At 33.3% G+C, this 19,905-nt stretch overlaps 2 protein-coding genes across 2 annotated transcripts; both read left to right on the top strand.

The window, feature by feature from the left end:
* The first annotated feature begins 2,088 nt into the window (after nucleotides 1-2,088).
* LOC122603666 (phosphoinositide phospholipase C 6-like) lies at nucleotides 2,089-8,862 on the top strand. The gene is made up of 9 exons (XM_043776434.1): nucleotides 2,089-2,406; nucleotides 6,627-6,820; nucleotides 6,904-7,039; nucleotides 7,121-7,327; nucleotides 7,401-7,681; nucleotides 7,781-7,898; nucleotides 8,018-8,158; nucleotides 8,244-8,330; nucleotides 8,414-8,862. Exons 1-9 carry the CDS (start codon nucleotides 2,089-2,091, stop codon nucleotides 8,705-8,707), a joined length of 1,776 nt encoding a protein of 591 aa, XP_043632369.1. The 3' UTR covers nucleotides 8,708-8,862.
* Nucleotides 8,863-12,481: 3,619 nt separating this feature from the next.
* On the top strand, nucleotides 12,482-16,482 carry LOC122602653 (phosphoinositide phospholipase C 6-like). Its single transcript, XM_043775250.1, has 9 exons — nucleotides 12,482-12,868; nucleotides 13,529-13,725; nucleotides 13,808-13,943; nucleotides 14,020-14,187; nucleotides 14,269-14,549; nucleotides 14,632-14,749; nucleotides 15,409-15,561; nucleotides 15,649-15,735; nucleotides 16,026-16,482. Exons 1-9 carry the CDS (start codon nucleotides 12,551-12,553, stop codon nucleotides 16,317-16,319), a joined length of 1,752 nt encoding a protein of 583 aa, XP_043631185.1. The 5' UTR covers nucleotides 12,482-12,550; the 3' UTR covers nucleotides 16,320-16,482.
* Nucleotides 16,483-19,905: the final 3,423 nt, after the last annotated feature.

Raw genomic sequence — 19,905 nt, forward strand, 5'->3', positions numbered from 1 at the left:
GAATGAGACTTTTGTCCATTATGAAAGTATGTTGACGAAAGGTCAAAGAACTTCAATACTGGCTAGGCTTACTCATTAAGCTATTATCGGTTTTCGAACTAAAAATGAGATTTTGGTGTATCTTATTAGTGCTACACATAGTATTACATATCCCCGATATTGCATTTTCTAAAAATGTATTAGCAATACATGGCTCCGAATCAACAAGCTAATAACGGGTGAAACTGAAGACATACTTCGTTCCATGCGAAAGGAAACTATTTGATCAAAAGAGTTCACTTGCAAAGATTGGATATGTTGAAGCTATATATTTGTCTCATCCGCTCAAAGGACAGTCACAAACAATTTAGTTTTTCATAAACTGTGACACTACACATTGTATGAAGATTAAGCAATCATCGACATCTACATCATCAAGCTATGAAGATGATCATGGTTAAAGATCAATGATGAAGATGCCCAAGAAGAATGTGTTCGTAATATTGGAAAGAAATATTCAATAGTATCATTTGAAGATAGTGCGGTATTTATAGATCAAGTTCAAACAACGGTAGAGTCAATCTCGACATATGACAACAAGACAGTGACACAATTAAACTTCATCGAACTTGGTCGAGCAATATTTGGCAGATTATTTTTTCATTTATATACAAGATCGATATTCGATATTTTGAAGACGGATATTCAAATGAGGGGGAGTATTATACGCGCTGCACTCTTTTTCCCTTCACCGAGTTTTTATCCCACTGGGTTTTTCTTGGTAAGGTTTTTAATGAGGCAGCAAACACCATATTTGCGTATAATAAAATGTGAATATCCAAGGGGGGGTATTATGATTTTATATTATGTTGGATATTCACCTTCCATATTAGATTGTATGTATATCTCTAGAACCTTCTATGTGTTAGCCTATAAATATAAGGCTTTGTTGTAACCTTAATGCTTTCTCATTAATAAGATTATCTCTTTTCCTCTCTCAATTCTTCTCTCCACGTTATAACAATCAAAATATTCTCATTATTAGTTGTTATTTTATCATGCTTGTTACGTTATGAATCTTTTGAAAGTATTTTTTTCGACAATTATGTAATTGACGTCATTTTTACCAATTTATGGTTTTTTTTTTTGTTTTTTATCATTGTATGAGTCTCTTTAAACAAAATATAAAGTGTTTCCGGGCAATCTTAAAGACGTCAACATCAAACTTTACATGATGGCACATATAATAAACGTAATTTTCCCGGGTAATGTCCGGGTAAGTATACCTCATTGATTCTATTTGTAGCGAAGAAAGTTATTTTGCTTATAAAAAAAAAAGGAAAAGCCACCATCCTTCATTTAAATCCTACACCATCTAATATTTTAATAGACCAAAGAAGTCATTTACACTTATCAAATACAAGCTGTCGATTATTTTACTTTTATTTTAATGCAATAAAAGAAGACCAAACAATAAAGTCATCTCACCTATCCGCTCTCTTAATATCATTAAAGAAAACTAATTATTTTCTGCTTTGATAAAATATTCTATTTTACGAGAAATAAACTTATGAAGACAAAAACAGAACAAAACAAACAAACACCAAGAATCCGGTTAAAAGAAAAAAACTAATAATAAACTTCCTAGACTAGTGTTGTCGTGCAAGTAGGTGCTCTCTAGATCTTCAAACCTCACCCACCTCACTTTTATGTTTCTTGTCATCTTATAAACGTATGCAACAAAACTATTTTTTTAAGATTGGGATTTCATTATACTAACTTTATAGGTAAAGTTAAAATAATCTTGATATTAAATTAAATGTAAAGATTAAAATTTTAAAATGATATTTTAATTTTAACCATTGATTTTAATTTAATGATTCACATCCATCAACTTTACCTATAAAATTGATATATTAATTTTTAAAAAATTCAATTTTTTTTTTTATCCATTTTTACAAAATAATATATTTCATTTTCATTTCACACTCTTAATTAACTAGTTAATGTCAACTTTGATAAATGTATCATTATGGTATATAAATGTGCCATCATTATATGTATATAAATAAAGACATGTAACACATACAAGAACCAAAAAGAAAGAAAATGAAGAGGAATATTCATAGCTACAAGATAGCTTTTATTAACAGGAAGTTCAAGAGTTCTGAAAGGAAGCCACCATCAGAAGTTATCGATACATTCAGTTTCTGCACCAACGGGGAGGTCGAAATGTTGCCGGTGCATTTTCGAAGGTTCTTGATCGAGTTTCAGGGAGAAGAAGGGATTACAGTTGATGATGCAAAACATATAATGGAGCAAGTGTTGCATCATTTTAGACCAGGCTTTAGTGGCTGTTTTTTTAGTGTGGATGATTTCTTCGAATACTTGTTTCTTGATGATCTCAATGGCCCCATCATATCTCAGGTACTTCTGTTATAGATTTAGCATTTTTTGGATCTTTGTTTATATCCATTTTTCAGTTTAAGTTATTAATATCTTGGTAAGGTTTTGGTCAATGATTATGAACTTTAAAAGAATAAAACAAATCAGAGAGGGAAAGGGTGCATCAATGGTTATTGTCCCTTGTACAAGAATCAGTGCCTTTTAGTGTATTTCCTTGTTTGAATGGGTGGCTTGAAGTCAAAATAATCTAATTTTAGTATTGATGATTTTAGTATCGAGAAGTATTTTATGTAATTGACATTTATCTAAGACATATTTACCCAGAGAGATTTGAGTGTAAGCTCTAATATAAGGTTGGTTCATAAGACCATTGAAGTAAAATGTGGAATGACTAGATAGGTAGGTGAACTATTAAGGTAGGTTGGTGAAATGCTTAAGTGAAGTAAGCTAGGTGAAATGGTTCACCTAGGTGAAAAGAAAATTGGTGGGCCTGGTTTCTTTTGTTTTATTATTTGTTCTATTTTGATTTGTTGTATTGTAAGATATAGTGGGGTATAGTGAGATACTAAACTTGAAGGTAAAAGGTTAAGGGAAAAAGAGAAGATGGTGGTGATGAAAAGGTGATGCTGATGTGGCAGAAAAAAATATAGTTGAAGAAGGTGAATGATTAAGAATAGTCTAATCAACTTAACTATTTCTTTAGATGTCTGATGTGTAAAATCTAGTCTTAAATTTATAAACAAGAAATACCCTAGAACTTACTACTACACACTCTCGGGCAGTGGACCCGTTCGTATGCAATATAGTTTAAAGGTAAGTCCAGGATCGAACACATGGACTGATTAAGAGTGAACGAGTTTAATGTAGCTATAAAAAGAGTTTTGGATTTAAGGACTCCCGTCACCTTGGATTTTGAAAAGTTAATTTAAAATTAAAAAGAGTTAGAAATTCCGTAGAATTTATTGAAAAGAGAATTTGTATATCAAGATTAATTAAAAGATCATCTACTTCGACTCCATGACACAACTTATTTAGGTTGCACTTTAAACCAATTCAATATATTGATTTAATAACGAGGTTAGACAAAGAACTCACTAGTTGGCCACCTAGCTTATTACCCTATCCGAACCCATTAACCAATTATTCAATCCCTAAGATCCGGTTACCACCTTCCCTATCAAGACCTACTAAATTGACTAATTTGATTTGTTATTGCAAACAATTTTGTCTATCGATTTTACCAAACCGTTAACACTTTAAATTCTATTATCTATTGTCGTTCATTGTCTTGTTACCATAAGTCAACACCTATTAATTGTACCCAATTAACTAGAACAATGTACTCCTAAACTTAGATACCTCTAAATCATTCATACATCATCAACAAATCAATAGATAAGATCACAAGAACTCAAATCATTAAGATCTCAACAAAACGTTTAACTATCAACTTGAATTCAAAATATATGCAACAATTATTTATCGTGTCACTTCATCTTAGTAGATGATAAAGAATTTAGTTATTCATGTCATAATAAATAAAACTAACAATAATAAAATATAGATAGAATCCATAATAAAAATTGTATAGTAATAAAGTATCACAATAAGCAACTTATAATGAAAAGAAAAGAGTTAAAGAACCAAACGAGAGATTTGGACGAGTGAATTACTGCTTCTTCGAAAAAAAACTGTTGTTCCCTTCTGCCTATTCGTCGAAACCAATATCCTCCGAATTAATTATGACACCTCACTTTCGTGAGGTGTGCTCTTTCTTTTTTTCGGCTCTTCCTAAAAACTCAGAATTCCAATATTGTACCTCAAGAACTATAATATATATAGTTTTTTTAAGATTGTGCTAAACTGCTAACCGACTTATTTTGTTTTTCTTTTCTGCCGATCGAGCCCACCATCATATGGCCCAATTCTTCACCAAACTCCACATTAACAAAACTTGTGTGGCTTTCTTTTAGCCCAAATATATGACACCAAAATATGATATTTAGCCATTACGAAGATAGTGTCCAGCCAAGCTTTCGTGTACAATATTAGTACATGTCTTCTAACTTATATTTATACAACACATATATTAATATATGTCACTCCAATATTTATTTTTCCATAAATGATCTTTATTCAACACATTTTCATCAACTTTCATCTTGTAGACCTATAATTATATAAAATCACATATTAAGTATAAAAGTCTATAAAAGTGACAATAATACAAGCATAAAATAAATAAAGGAAATGATGTTGCGTAAAATAAATATATATAAAATAGGCGACATCAATGTCTATACTATAAATATTCTTTTTTTACCTGAAATGTTTGGTATGATGAAATGAAAAAAGTAGAAATAGAATAAAAAGCTTCTTTTGTTTGTTTACAATGAAGAATGAGAATGAGAATAAAGAATGGGAAATGACAATCATTTCCATTCTCTACAATGGGTGAGAATGAATTTTTTTTTTATGATGTTATATATATTAAATCTACTATTATTTAAAATTTGCATTTTTTTATATTCATTATTTGTGGGTAGCAAACAATATAGTCCAATCTCTTTTCAAATACTCATTTTCTTTTTTATTATTTTTATTTTTATTATATTTCTATTCTTTATGATTCCTTCATACCAAAAACCCTTTAGTAGAACAATTCTCTGTTTTCTTGCTCTTGCTTTGTGCCTAAAAACGTGAGTAAGATTCTGAGTTATCCTGACTGTAGATTTTGTGTAAACATGTGCAATCATGATTCAAAATACCCCTTTTTAAATTGTATCAAACACGACTCAGAGTTTTATCCAAGCTGTTAAATGATTATTACCAATTACACGTAGACTTTCCGACAGTTACACTTTCAAACAAACATATCCTTAGTAGATTATATCATGAGTTAATTACTTAAATGGTACCCAACGTTTGCGTCATATTACTGGTTTCATACCTTTCCATTCGAAATTACGCTGATCATACCCAACGTATGCAAATCTCCACTCGGATCATACTGGAGGCCAACGTCGTCAGATGGCCGTTAAAACCTCCCCCACGTGACTTGCACGTGAGGGGTAAAGATGTAATATCGCGTTTTAATGTTTCATAATTACTAAAATAGTACCTAACGTTTGCACGATATTGCTGGTTTCATACCTAATGTTTTTTAATTATTTAAATGGTACCTAATGTTTAGTTATTAATTTTTTTTATATATTTTTTTAATTTGTTTTATTTTTCTGTTATAAAAATTATCCAAAACTTATTACAATTTAGTGAAAATAGTCAAATTGCACTTATAATCCACTCAAAAAAAAAAAAAGTTCCAAAACAAAATATAAGTTTTAAAGTTCACGAATAACCAAAAATAGCAATAAAGTATTATAAAAACAATTTTAAAAAAATTTGCGAGGAAATTTTTTTTTTAAAAAATACCAGAAATACCGCAATGGTAATATAATGGAATATACCACCAGAAATACAAGTCAGTATCTGCAACAAGAAGCTTAAAGCAATATTTTAAATCCTGTAAAAACCAGTCGATATTTCTGGTATTCCTAGATAATTCTGGTATTACCGTTGCAGTATTTCCGATATTTTTTTAAAAAAAGAGAATTTTAAATTTTTTTAAAATTATTTTTATGATACTTTGTTGCTATTTTTGGTTATTCGTGAACTTTAAAACTTATATTTTGTTATGAAATATCTATTTAGTATTTTTTTTAGTGGATTATAAATGCATTTTGACTATTTTCATTAAATTGTAATAAGTTTTGGATAATTTTTATAAAAGAAAAATAAAACAAATTAAAAAAATACAAAAAAGTAAAAAAAAAAAATTAATAACTAAACATTAGGTACCATTTAAATAATTAAGAAACATTAGGTATGAAACCAGCAATATCGTGCAAACGTTAAGTACCATTTCAGTAATTATGAAACATTAAAACGCGATATTACATCTTTACCCCTCACGTGCAAGTCACGTGGGGGAGGTTTTAACGGCCATTGGACGGCGTTGGCCTCCAGTATGGTCCGAGTGGAGATTTGCATACGTTGGGTATGATCAGCGTAATTTCGAAAGGAAAGGTATGAAACTAGTAATATGACCCAAACGTTAGGTACCATTTCAGTAATTAACTCTTATATCATTCTAAACATTCAATATCAAATCGATGATCACCTTCAAAATGCCCATTCATTTAAGCACCCCTTTAACGCTAGCTTGCGGCTTGTCGTTTCAGGTTCACCATGATATGACTGCCCCATTGCAGAATTATTTCATATATACAGGCCACAACTCATACCTTACTGGAAATCAGCTAAATAGTGATTGCAGCGAAATTCCAATCATAAAGGCTCTTCACAGAGGTGTGAAGGTAATTGAGCTAGATTTATGGCCAAGTGGAAAAAACGGAATACATGTTCTTCATGGGTGGTATGTCATGTTACTTTCTGCACCTTGTGAATGAGTTTCATTAGTACTTCACCTTGGTGTATAAATGATGTAAATGAAATTAGGACTATGACAACGCCAGTAATGCTTGACAAATGTTTGAAGTCCATTAAAGAGCACGCTTTTGTGAAGTCTCCTTATCCAGTAATCATCACTTTGGAGGATCATCTTACACCGAAACTTCAAGCTAAAGTTGCAGTGGTTAGCTTTTTAGCCTTCTCTCCTTTGTTTGGAGCTTTAAATGAATATTATATTTTATAGATTGTTATGGATGGCTTTTAGATGGTCACGGAGATCTTTGGAGATTTGCTTTACATTCCAAAAACTGGAGATAAAGAGGATCTCCCTTCACCCGATTCGTTAAAGAATCGTATCATTCTTTCAACAAAACCACCAAAAGAATATCTTCACTCTAAGCTTGAAGGAGAGTTGTTCACTGGGGAAGAGACAAAATCCAATTATAAAAATAGAAAACCAACTGATGGAAGGGTGAGCTGATGTTAGTACTACTCGATTCTCTGTAAAATTTGGGTTGTTTTTCTTATTTTGGTTTTTATGGCAGGTTAATAGTAATCATGCTGATACAATGTCCACCATAAATCAAAAATTTTCCCAAGTTCTTCGCGTTGATGACTTTGAAGATGAATATGAAGACGTTGAAAATGAGAAATGTGAACAGAAAGCACCTCCTGAATACATTCAACTCATAGGGATTCATGCTGCTAAAGCGAAGAAGGGATTAAGAAGGACGTTGACGGTTGAATCAGGAAAAGGTAAACGTCTTAGTTTGAGTGAACAAACTCTTGAAAGAGCGGCATCTCTTTATGGAACTGATTTAGTCAGGTAAACCACTAAACTTTAAAGTTCTTAAATTTAGTTGGATGAAAACATAATCTTAATTAGTTATGAGTTGTAAATAATGGGTAAATATATGCCCTATAGGTTTACTCAAAACAATATTGTTAGAGTTTTCCCAAAGGGGACCCGGGTCACCTCTACCAACTTTAGACCGCTCACAGCATGGATGCACGGTGCCCAGATGGTCGCGTCCAACATGCAGGTAGGCAATGAAATGAAATTTATGCATTTCAATTCCATGGTTATTGGTCTATAATAATGATATATCATAAATCATACAGATTTAGCTACTAACATGTATATTTATTCATAAATAAATAGGGGTATGGAAGATCACTTTGGATGACACATGGTATGTTTCGATCCAATGGAGGGTGTGGTTATGTTAAGAAGCCTGAGTTTCTTATGAGCAGGGAGGTCTTTGATCCAAAAATAACATTAGATGTAAAGAAAACTTTGAAGGTCAGTACAACTTGTCCATTTTTCATATCAAGTTTTATGTTATGAAACCAATGGCGATACATTGTTGTAAAATGTATATTGTCAGGTGAAAGTATATATGGGTGACGGTTGGCGTACAGACTTCAGCAAGACTCATTTTGATTTATTCTCACCACCAGATTTCTACACAAAGGTTAGATAAGCAATGTCTCCCTTTTGCTTTCATATTTTGAGTTTTAGCAATATATGATGATGACAGCATAAATTGATCCACAGTTGTATATGGTTGGAGTCCCAGCGGATGTTATTAAGAAGAAAACTAAAGTAATAAAAGATGAATGGATACCCATATGGAATGAAGAATTTACTTTCGCGTTGACAGTCCCGGAGCTGGCTTTGTTGAAGATCGTTGTACGAGAGCATGATGTATCAGACAAAGATGACTTTGGTGGTCAAACGTGTTTGCCTGTGTCTGATTTGAGAACTGGGATTCGAGCTGTTCCACTCCATGACAAGAAAGGAGAGAAATTTAAGTCTGTGAAGCTTCTTTTGCGATTTGATTTTAAATGAACTAATACGATTAGCTACATTGGTAAGACCACACTTTTGTTAGGGAGAAGTCTAATGAATTGAAGTGAACAACAGAAAAGAAATAGAGAGAAATTTCTTAGTTTTTGTTTTGTTTGGTACGAGTAACTTCAAATAAATTAACATGAGAAATGAGTTGGAAATTGATTCTTGTGTTTGGTATGCAAATCAGCAAGATGAAAATATTTCTTTTGGCTACAACATATGATCATTTTGTTTATTTTTTTATATTAGCTTTGTCATAATTAATCCAATCGTATTCAATAATACTACAAATAAATACAATTCCAAACAGTACGTACACAACTTTGAAATATGATAACGATAGCGTTAATAGCTTAAAATGTAATCGTAAGAATTATTTATAAAAAAAAATTGAATGTTACATCTTTTAAAGATATGAGAAATGTTTATTTAAAAAATAAAATTTCCGTAAAAATTATAAAACTGGTCAAAACATACTCTGATCTGAATCTACAAAATTATGTGTTTTTGATAGCACGTGAAAACCAGAAAACTGATCAAACACAATGTGATTTGAAAACACATTATGTTAAGTTCAGACTACATTGTGTTTTGACCAGTTTTTACGGAAATATTAGTTTTCAAATGATAACACACCTTGAAGGAGTTAATGACATAAATCGTTTCTGTGGTTTACCAAAATAGTCACCTTTTGTCTTTAAAAATCCAAAACCTCAAGGACAATCCTTTATAGGAGGATAAGGTTCACGTTTGGTCCTTTGACTATTTGACCGTCACCTTCTCTCCGTTAGACCCCCCACGTGAGGGGTATTCTGGTCATTTCCACTCTAAAGGACGAAAGGTGACTATTTAGGTAAACCACATGGACGATTTAAGTCATTAAGTTTTTACAAAAACCTGATATTTTTTCATCATTTTGTTTCACTTACTTAAAAGCTAGATATTCTAAAATTAAATACATATATACAAATACATAAACACAATAATACATATATTTCTATTTGAAGATCAATCTATCCAATTTCGTTCATTTATTCAAATGAAATGGCTGTCATTAATCAAAGGTAGAGAACACAACAAAAAAGAATGAATGAAGATGAGGATACCATCACTTTCCTGCAAACCATTGCTGGGTTTTTTTAGGACATCAGACCGTCGAAACTTTTGGGTCATCTGCTATATATATCTAAATGGTGACAACGAAGATGGGGAGGTTGGCGTTATGGTGATTGGATTTTATAGATATAGGTATAGATCAGGATATAAATATCGATCGGAGGTGGGGTGCGGTGGTTGGATTAGATATATATGGATCTGGATATAAATGGTGACAACAAATTTTATAGATTTAAAAAATCGGTCGGCGGTGTGGTGCCCGACGGATATGCGAGCACAACAACATGTGGGTCTCTGTTTGCGGCTGCTAGATGTGGTGTGGAAGGTCGAATGGGGGTGACGTTAGTGGTGGTGATGAATCGGTCTGACGGAGTTGATGATGAGTAGGGCCGGCGGCGGCGAATTGTGAGGTGCCGATGATTTTTGGTGGTGTGGTGATTAGCAGTGGCGGTAGTATAGATATATGTATAGATTTGTACTTAGAAAGAGATAGATGCAGATGTATAGATATATCAATGGAAAGGTTTAAAGGGATTGGAAAAAAAAAAGAGGATGATTTTTTTTTGTTATTATTAAATGAAATAATTACACCTTTTGGTTTTTGACATAAATCGTCCATGTGGTTTACCAAAATAGTCACCTTTCATCCTTTAGAGTGAAAATGACTAGAATGCCCCTCACGTGGGAAGCACATGGGGGGTTTAACGGAGAGAAGTTGGCGGTCAAATAGTCAAAGGATTAAACGTGAACCTTATCCTCTTATAAAGGACTGTCCTTGAGGTTTTGAATTTTTTAGAACGAAAGGTGACTATTTTAGTAAACCACAGGGACGATTTATGTCATTAACTCCACCTTGAAGATATTGCTAATTATAGGACCTTTACAAAATTATATAATTATATATTTATGTGTATTAGAGTTTTATTTTACCCTTGTCAAATATCATAGAATCTACATATACTTTACCATTGTGGTGTCCGTTTAATTATTACGACTGAGTGTTAAATCCAGTGTATAATGTACAAACCAAACTATGTTATGTGTTGTGAACATTGTTACACAAGCACATTAACCCATCTATTTTACTTACTGAATCGTGTATTAGAAGCACATCAACCTTACAATTGTCTTTCTTCCAAAATTATCGCAAAAGATGGACACCGGCCCTTCATTGTTGACTCTGCTGATCATCACAGCGAACGTTATTTGATTATCATAACCTACCTTTGTACCATTCGAGCATAATAGCTAGACACAAAATTTAGTACATGATGGTTCCGAGAAAACTGATTAAAGTAAAACATTCCAGCTTTTAAAGATATTGCTAACACCCAACAAAACATTATATATACATCAATGTAATAAGTTTTTTGGAAATCAAAATCATAATAACCTCAACTTCATTATATACAAAATCCAAAAGTAAGTTAGTTCATGAAATGATTGCAACAAAGTTCTTGAAAAGTCGTTGTCTCTATATAAAGTCATTGACAGTCACAGTACTACAACTTGAAAATGAAACACGTTGTCTGATTAATTATCCACAACCATAAAACTTGAAAAACAGAGTTGGCTAAAAGCATCTAGTAAAACTTTAAATTACAAATACATAAAAACAAAAGATTATCGCAATCCACTTTTTTATTAAAGGAAAATAATACCTGCTTCACCAATCAGGCAGCCCGTGCTCTTCTCCTCACAAACCAAATAATGATTTTCTCATGTATTTAAATAACCAAGATATTTATAAAAAAAAACATAAGAATTTATGCTTAAAAAGTAGGCAACTACCTATTTAGTTTAGCATATATTATATCCTCTTTTATTAATACACTTGACTAAATCTTGTGTGATAATTTTATATTCCGTGTAACAATAATAATTATCAAAAAGTTTAACTATATTACAAGTATTTTTTATTTCTTTTGCTGTCAATATATCATACTTTTACTTTTAATTTATCTGAATGTCTAAAATGCCACCTAAGACTTCCCAAAACCTCTAACAATTTACTCTCACAAATATAAAAAGATAAAATTCAAATAGTAAAATGAATTACTCCAAAATAAATATCTTACTAATGATCCATCAATATAAAAAGACTAAAATATATCACTTCTTAATTGTATATATTCTTTTATTGAAAAGTTAATTTCGATTGAAACTTTATGTCGCGATTCGACAGCGAGAGGTTTAGCATACGTTGTCTTAATCGGGTCCGCGTTAGAGAGCTCCATCGAAATAGAAATGTCTATTTCAAATACACAATGGGAAAAACCCTTACTAATCCGCCCAAAAGCACCACGATTAATAGGGGTAAACTTTGTCCCCTCAGACTTGAACCTGGATAAACCCAAATCAAGCCCTCACAAAAGGACTACCTATATCTCAAAATTGGTGGAATGAACCATTACACCAAATCATCATTGATTTAATTGTTTATTTGATCCGAACAAGAAACAGAATTAGTTCCATGTCATAAATTCCCAAGTTCTAGATGCTCTTCAAAAATCAAACTTACAGTCTTATTATATACGAAATACTAGTAAATTTCATTTTTATTTTCTTAATAGTTAAGATTAAGAATTCTTTATTGTCTTGACTCTAGACAAATAAAAGTCAACTATCATATGTATACATACACAACTACACATATACATACAAACACAAGCATCTCTATATATCTTGTTCAAAACTTGCAAAACAATACCAACTAAAAAAAATATGAAAGCAAGTTATAACTACTACAAGATGTTCGGATTCAACAGGAAGTTCAAGATCACTGAACGAAGCCCACCACCGGACGTGATCGACGCCTTCACTTTCTTCACCAACCAGGAACCGGAAATGGCGCCGGATCACTTCCGGCGGTTCTTGATGGAGTTTCAGGGAGAAAAAGATGTTACAAGTGATGATGCTAAACAGATAATGGAGCAAGTTTTGCATCACTTGAGACCCAATTTTAGTAGCTGCTGTTTTAGTCTTGACGATTTTTTTAAATATTTGTTCATTGATGAACTCAATGGACCCATCTCATTTCAGGTAATTTGTTCAATAGTATTAATTTTTGAGAGCTTTCATTTCTAATCTTTTTTTCTATTAACAAAAAACTTTATAGAAGTTAAAACTTATAGTTGATCGATATGTCATATGGCCTTATTTTAAAAGTTCACTTGTACTAGCTATGATTGTATATTATTTAAAGAAGTTTTTGTCAAGATTATGATCTTCAAAAAAGTAGAAAAAGATGTGGTGGATTACCAAAATCGGTTAATCTTGATATATTTGTAGTATAGTGCAAAAATTTTGTCTTGAATGCATTTATGGTGATTACTAAATATGGTCAATTTTTCATGTCCTTTGGGCCTAACTACAAGAAAAGTTGCATATTGTTCTGTTATTGCCACTCTTTCCTTCAAAGAGTGTGACTGGCTATTTAAAGTTGTTCATGTCATATGTGTACCCATCAACCGAAAAAGATAGGTTTTTTTGGTTCTACTAGACATTAATGGGTAGTCCACTAACCAATGGGTTGTGGGTTCGAGTTTTTTGCTTTAAGGGTTGAATAATTAGTTATGCATTAACCAATTTCATACTTGTTGCAACAAAATTAGTACTTGTAATCGGCCTTAACTATAACCAAATTCGATAAGCTTCCTAGCTAACTCTATTTCATAAGCCCTATAACATGCATTGTTTCAGGTGCACCATGATATGACTGCACCAATGCAACATTACTTTATATATACAGGCCACAACTCCTACCTTACGGGAAATCAACTCAACAGTGATTGCAGTGAAGTGCCAATCATTAAAGCTCTTCACAGAGGTGTGAGGGTAGTCGAATTGGATTTATGGCCAAATAGTGCAAAAGATGGAATACATGTTCTTCATGGGAGGTATGTCATGTTCCTTTTTCTTTCTGTTATATAAATGAGCATAGAACTTTAGTTTAGTGATTGAAAATTTGAATGACATTAGGACTATGACAACACCTGTTACGCTTGACAAATGTTTCAAGTCCATTAAAGATCATGCCTTTGTGAATTCCCCTTATCCGGTAATCATCACTTTAGAGGATCATCTTACACCAAATCTTCAAGCTAAAGTTGCTGAGGTACGGTTCTAATATTCTCTTCCTTGGAAGTTCTGAATGTGGTTGATAACTATTTACAAACTATTTTGACTTTTAGATGGTGACGGAAATTTTTGGAGATATGCTTTACTGCCAAAACTCTCGAGATATAGATGACTTCCCCTCACCTGAAGAATTAAAGCATCGTATTATTCTTTCAACAAAACCTCCAAAAGAATATCTCCAATCTAAGATCGGAGATGAGTTGTTACCAACTGATGAAAGGGTGAGCTTATCATTTAAAGTTCATTTTTCTGCTCGCTTCTATCCAAAAGTCGGCATTTTGTTAACTTGGTTTTAATAACAGCTAATTAGTAACCGCAATGATAAAATCCCCACAACAAATCAAGATTTGTCCCAACTACTTCGTGTTGGCGACTTTGAAGACGAATATGAAGATATTGAAAATGAGAAATGTGGACAGAAAGCGCCTCCTGAATACATCCAACTCATAGGAATTCATGCCGCGAAAGCAAAGAAGGGATTAAGAAAGGCATTGATGGTTGAAACCGGGAAAGGAAAACGTCTTAGTTTGAGTGAGCAAACTCTTGAAAAAGCCGCGTCTCTTTATGGAACTGATTTAGTCAGGTTACCACTACAGTTCCCTTTTCCTGGTGAATGATTACAACATAGTCATACTGTTTCTAAATAATGAGTATGTGGTCTACAGGTTTACTCAAAAGAATATTCTTAGAGTGTTCCCAAAGGGAACACGGGTTACATCAACGAACTTTAAACCACTCACTGCGTGGATACATGGCGGTCAGATGGTTGCGTCCAATATGCAGGTATATTCTTCAAGTGAAGTTTATTTTGTGCAACTTTCAGTGGTGGTATATAACGGATTTTGAACAAGTCATTCTAAGAAAAGGTCAAAACATGTCGAATTGGGTTGGATGGACCAGCAAACACTTTTTATTCATATTTGGAACTATTTAAATTACTAATGTGCAAATTATGATTACAGATACTATGTAACCACGAAAAAGCGTAACATATTTAATAAACAATTTAGCAGATTTTTATGCATGTGAATAGTTTGCGCATTGGGTAATAACCTAGTAGCCACCAGCCGCCACTTTCCAGGGGGAACCTGGGTTCGAGTCATGCCAAAGGCAAACTTGAGATAAATAGGGATTATTAAGTGGTTGAGATTCACCTGGACACTAGCCTGGCTGGGGGATTAGTGGGTACGAAATGGTACATGGGATGAGGGGGTTCACATCCAATTACTCTTTTTTTTTTTTACTTTGCGCATAACGATTGACCCATTTGACTTTTTATCTAATAGTTGGATTTTTAGCTTAACCTATTCGACTATGTAGAGATTAAAATATAGCTCACAATCCGACTCCAACCCATTCATACGTTAAGAAGTCTGATTTGCCACCTCTAACAATCCTAAAGTATAGGACTTTGAACTATTAACACATTTTTTTATAAATAGGGGTATGGAAAATCACTTTGGATGATGCATGGAATGTTTAGATCCAATGGAGGGTGTGGTTATGTTAAGAAGCCTGATTTTCTAATGAGCAGGGGTCCTAATAATGAGGTGTTTGATCCCAAAGCAGTGTTAGACGTGAAGAAAACTCTTAGGGTCGGTAAAGCTTATCCATCTTTCATGTTGAGTGTCATTTTATTACATGATGAATATGGGATTTTGAAGTTACAGCAAATTTAACAGGTGAGAGTGTATATGGGTGACGGATGGCGTATGGATTTTAGTCAGACTCATTTTGATACATATTCACCACCAGATTTCTACACAAAGGTTAGTCATGGAGCCAAGTAACCAATGGGTACCTCTCATTTTAGTGAGAAAAGTTCCCTTGACTTTTAAAGTCAAAACTATGACTTTTAGAGTTTACACCTGATAAGACTTTTGTTCAACTTAAACAATAACACCACTTAAATAACTGGTCTTGACAAAGTTAGTAGGCTCTTCTTGAAAACCTGAAGATTATTTTTTCTGAAATTTTAGCTTCACAACTACTATGTCTGACCTTGAAATATATGCTTCCAAGTTGAGGGAATGTATCTGATAAGAACATTGTTCCTCAGATGTACATGGTTGGAGTCCCAGCCGATGTTATTAAGAAGAAAACGAAAGTAATTAAAGATGATTGGACACCCATATGGGATGAAGAGTTTACATTTCAGTTGACTGTCCCTGAACTAGCATTATTAAAGATTGTTGTACGAGAACATGATGTATCTGAGAAGGATGACTTTGGTGGTCAAACATGTTTGCCAGTTTCTGAATTGAAAACTGGGATACGAATCGTTCCTTTACATAACAAGAAAGGAGAGAAATTTGACTCTGTAAAGCTTCTTATGCGATTTGAGTTTGAATAGAGAAAAACCAGCCACTACTAATTTGACTCGAGCTTATTAGATATTCTGCAGCTACACTGCCAACAAGATTTATCTAATGACAAAGACTTCTGTAGAATATTTCATTATTTTGTAGTTTATAAAGAATTAATCAGTGAAGTTCAAGGCAATTATTTTCTTGGTATACAATAAGGAATAGAGTAGCTGAAGTACTTGGCAATTTCGTTTTACAATACAACCCAGCATATGAGGAAATTTATAGAGTAGTGTCTGCGCGTTTTTAATACCAATCATGTGATCACTTTCCAAATACGGTAGTTCATCCTTATACACTCTGAATAAGAGTTTTGGGATTTTTTAAAAAAATATGAGTGTTTAAACAACTCCATTTTTCTATATATTTTCACCCAAATCTGTATCATAAGTAATATGTGCCAAAATAGATGAAGGGAAATGATATATCCTCTTAATAGGCATTACTGTATGATTTAATAATACATAGCTTAGCTTTAGCGCAGCCTGAAACTTGATGATCAGTTTCCAAACATGAAAAGAAAGAAGATTCATGATTAGTAGCCATTGGCTTCTCTTATTAGTATCTGATTTGCTGCAAGATTAAGATGTCATGACCATAGTCACCTGAGTCACGATTCGGTCTGGTACGAATTTACGATGCGAATTCGCGTTATTGATTTCATATTGCCAAATGGTATATTTTGTGGAAACGCATTTCCTAATTCGCGTTATTGATTTCATATTGCCAAATGGTATATTTTGTGGAAACGCATTTCCTAATTTACGAATTTACGATGCGAATTCGCACAGAATATGTTCCTAATTTTGTGGAATCGCATTTCCTCAACTCTTTTGATATACTATACTTTGTTTAATGTATATCTGATATCTAAAATCGAATTGGCATGAAGAACCAACCCCTCCGAAAACACGAGTTCGATTGATCAAACTCATTGTACCATGGGCGATTGGATCGTCCAATTCGCTCCACTCGATTCGCCTTTGTTATACTTGGATTCGCGAATCAACAACATACCAATTTGCGTTCGTACCCATCTTCGGATCGCTCGTACCAATTTGAAATTCGTGGGTGGTCCAACGAATTTGGTTATTATGGTCATGACGTCTTGCTCGTTCTTTTTTTTTTACTTGAAGAACGTGTTGCACTTATTGATGGGTCGTTTTTTGCACTGAACAGTAAGGCAAAAATTCTATTCGCGAACTCAGTATTATGATGGTTTGTTTCCTATCCTTAGCGTTGAAGATGTTGCTGAAATTAAATCAATAAACCACTGAGGGACTGAAATATAAATATATTGAAATTGAAATGAATAATCTTGAATTAATATTAGAATACAAGTCAACCAAATGCATGAAAAGTTAATTATTCTAACTAAAGCCGGTGTCTACGATAACGTCTTTGGAGGAAAGGAAAGAACTCCAGAAAGCCGGCCTCTAAGTTGCCATTTTTGTCATAAAATATCAAAACCGGTGTCGGTATCTTTAGCTTGTATGATAGGACCGGTGTTTTAGACACCGGCTTTGGTCAAAAATATTAAGACCGGTGCTAAAACACCGGTTTTCGTAGAACTTTCAACCAAACTTTCGTATTTACACCAACTAACTTGATTTTTGTCGTATCCGTACAAAAAATCCATCAAATGAAATGTGTTTGGCGGGGGAAAATGAAATCAAGGAAACGAAAGAGATATGGTTACTTTTCATTTCCATCTTTAATGGAATTTAATGCCATAAACATATGGGTTATTTCGGATAAGTATTCTATGCCCCTTTGGGTCTTTTTTTTACAAGAAATATTTATTTTTATTATAAATAAAAGCGGAAAAATAAACAAACACAAAGATGGATTTGGGAATTGGTTAGGAGTGGTCAGTGACAATGTTTGTTCATCTCAACTTAGAAAAATATTTCTTTTGTCTGTTTCCTTTAATTTTATGGTTTAATGACTTTGATCCACCCCCTTCAACGGCTTCAAAAAGTAATCGTTATATGCTAGAATCCGAGGTGTCAGAATATGAAGGAAAAGTATTGAGATGGTGTTTTAACTTTATAGACTGGGTGACGGTTTAGAAAACAAACCGTTCTGATAGCTTTGTTATACTTCGCTTGACAGACCTCTGCTGTGCAATTTGGTCAGACCTTATAACATCAGTAACAAACAGTGAGAACATGAGATTTGTTGGTTATAAATGGTGTAATGTCTATTTCCTGCTATATGCAGGTGATCTTCCTGATCAGCATGACTAGCTATCTAAAACAATGGTTCACTCCTGATACTGGAACCAAATTGAAATCAACTAAAAAATCTTCAAAATTAATCAACCCTTCTCACTTATCAAAGCATGATCATCTTTCATGAAACATATATTTAGAAGTGGCTTGAGCCTTTAGGCACTATCTATATACATTCAAAGATTAACTAGTAAAACTCTGCAACTGTCTGATAAAAACAAAGTGACATATCTCTCCGAAACCAATACAAGTAACATAGGGACTATGGGTGTTAGTTCTGGAGCATGCATATCACACCGACTTTCCTTCACCAATGAGCCCAAAAGTTCATATTATTTCAGAACCAGATCACTTTCCCGTTGGTTACACCGTCTCTCCATGAGTTTCTCGATCATATACTAAGCATAACTACACAAATAACCTACTGACAATTCTAATCTCATCATACATATACATATACATAAAATATATATAGTATTTGATATACACTGTTCTGTTTCTAACCAAGCACAGTCCGACAACATGTAAATGCATACAATCTTCAAATCCGATCTCAGAAGGGCATAACCATAGTCATATAAAACGCGGTACGCTTCGGTACGGGTACGCGGTTCGGGTACGTAATTCGCTAGGTGTAACGAATTCGGTACGGAGGAGGTAGGCTCATTTCGGTACGAGGCGGTACGAAGTGGTACGGTGTACCATGTATTCGGTACGATGTACCAAAAACATAAGTAAACAAAACTTATAAATTTCATAAGATAAAGATAAAATAACATGATAAAATCCAACAAAATAACAAAACAACCATAAAGTTTCTATTCTACTCGTTTCCTTTTTCCTTTGTCATCGAAGATAATTGATAGTGAAATAGAGAAATTGTAGTAGAAGATTAGAAGTTGGTGTCTTAGTGATATAATAAAACTCCATAAAGGTTAAACATAGACATGTAAATTTAATTTTGTAATTAATATTAAATAAGTTATTTTGCTAACAAGATAGTATTAATTACAAAATATATTGGGAACTTAAAAGATACACACTTTTTGCCGCTCAAATAAGTCCTGGAATCTTACTTTGGTAGTTGGAAAGTCAAAAGAGTTAGAAGTCTTCCTTTGAACTGTAGATACTAGACTCATAGGGCTACAACTTTGTAGTTCTGTGCAGTTCGGCCATCCTCTAGGCCTAAATGGGTCGTGAAGCAGCTGGAATTTTCCAATCAGCATCTTGTATGTGTTTGATCAAATAATCGCACTATGGCTCAACCGGATGTGTGAGTTGGGTTGTAGGTGTTTATTGGCGGTTCCCTTACGGTCAGAGGGTCGGAGAGACCGCTTTA

Source organism: Erigeron canadensis, chromosome 6, assembly GCF_010389155.1.
Source record: "Erigeron canadensis isolate Cc75 chromosome 6, C_canadensis_v1, whole genome shotgun sequence".
Taxonomy (NCBI): domain Eukaryota; kingdom Viridiplantae; phylum Streptophyta; class Magnoliopsida; order Asterales; family Asteraceae; genus Erigeron; species Erigeron canadensis.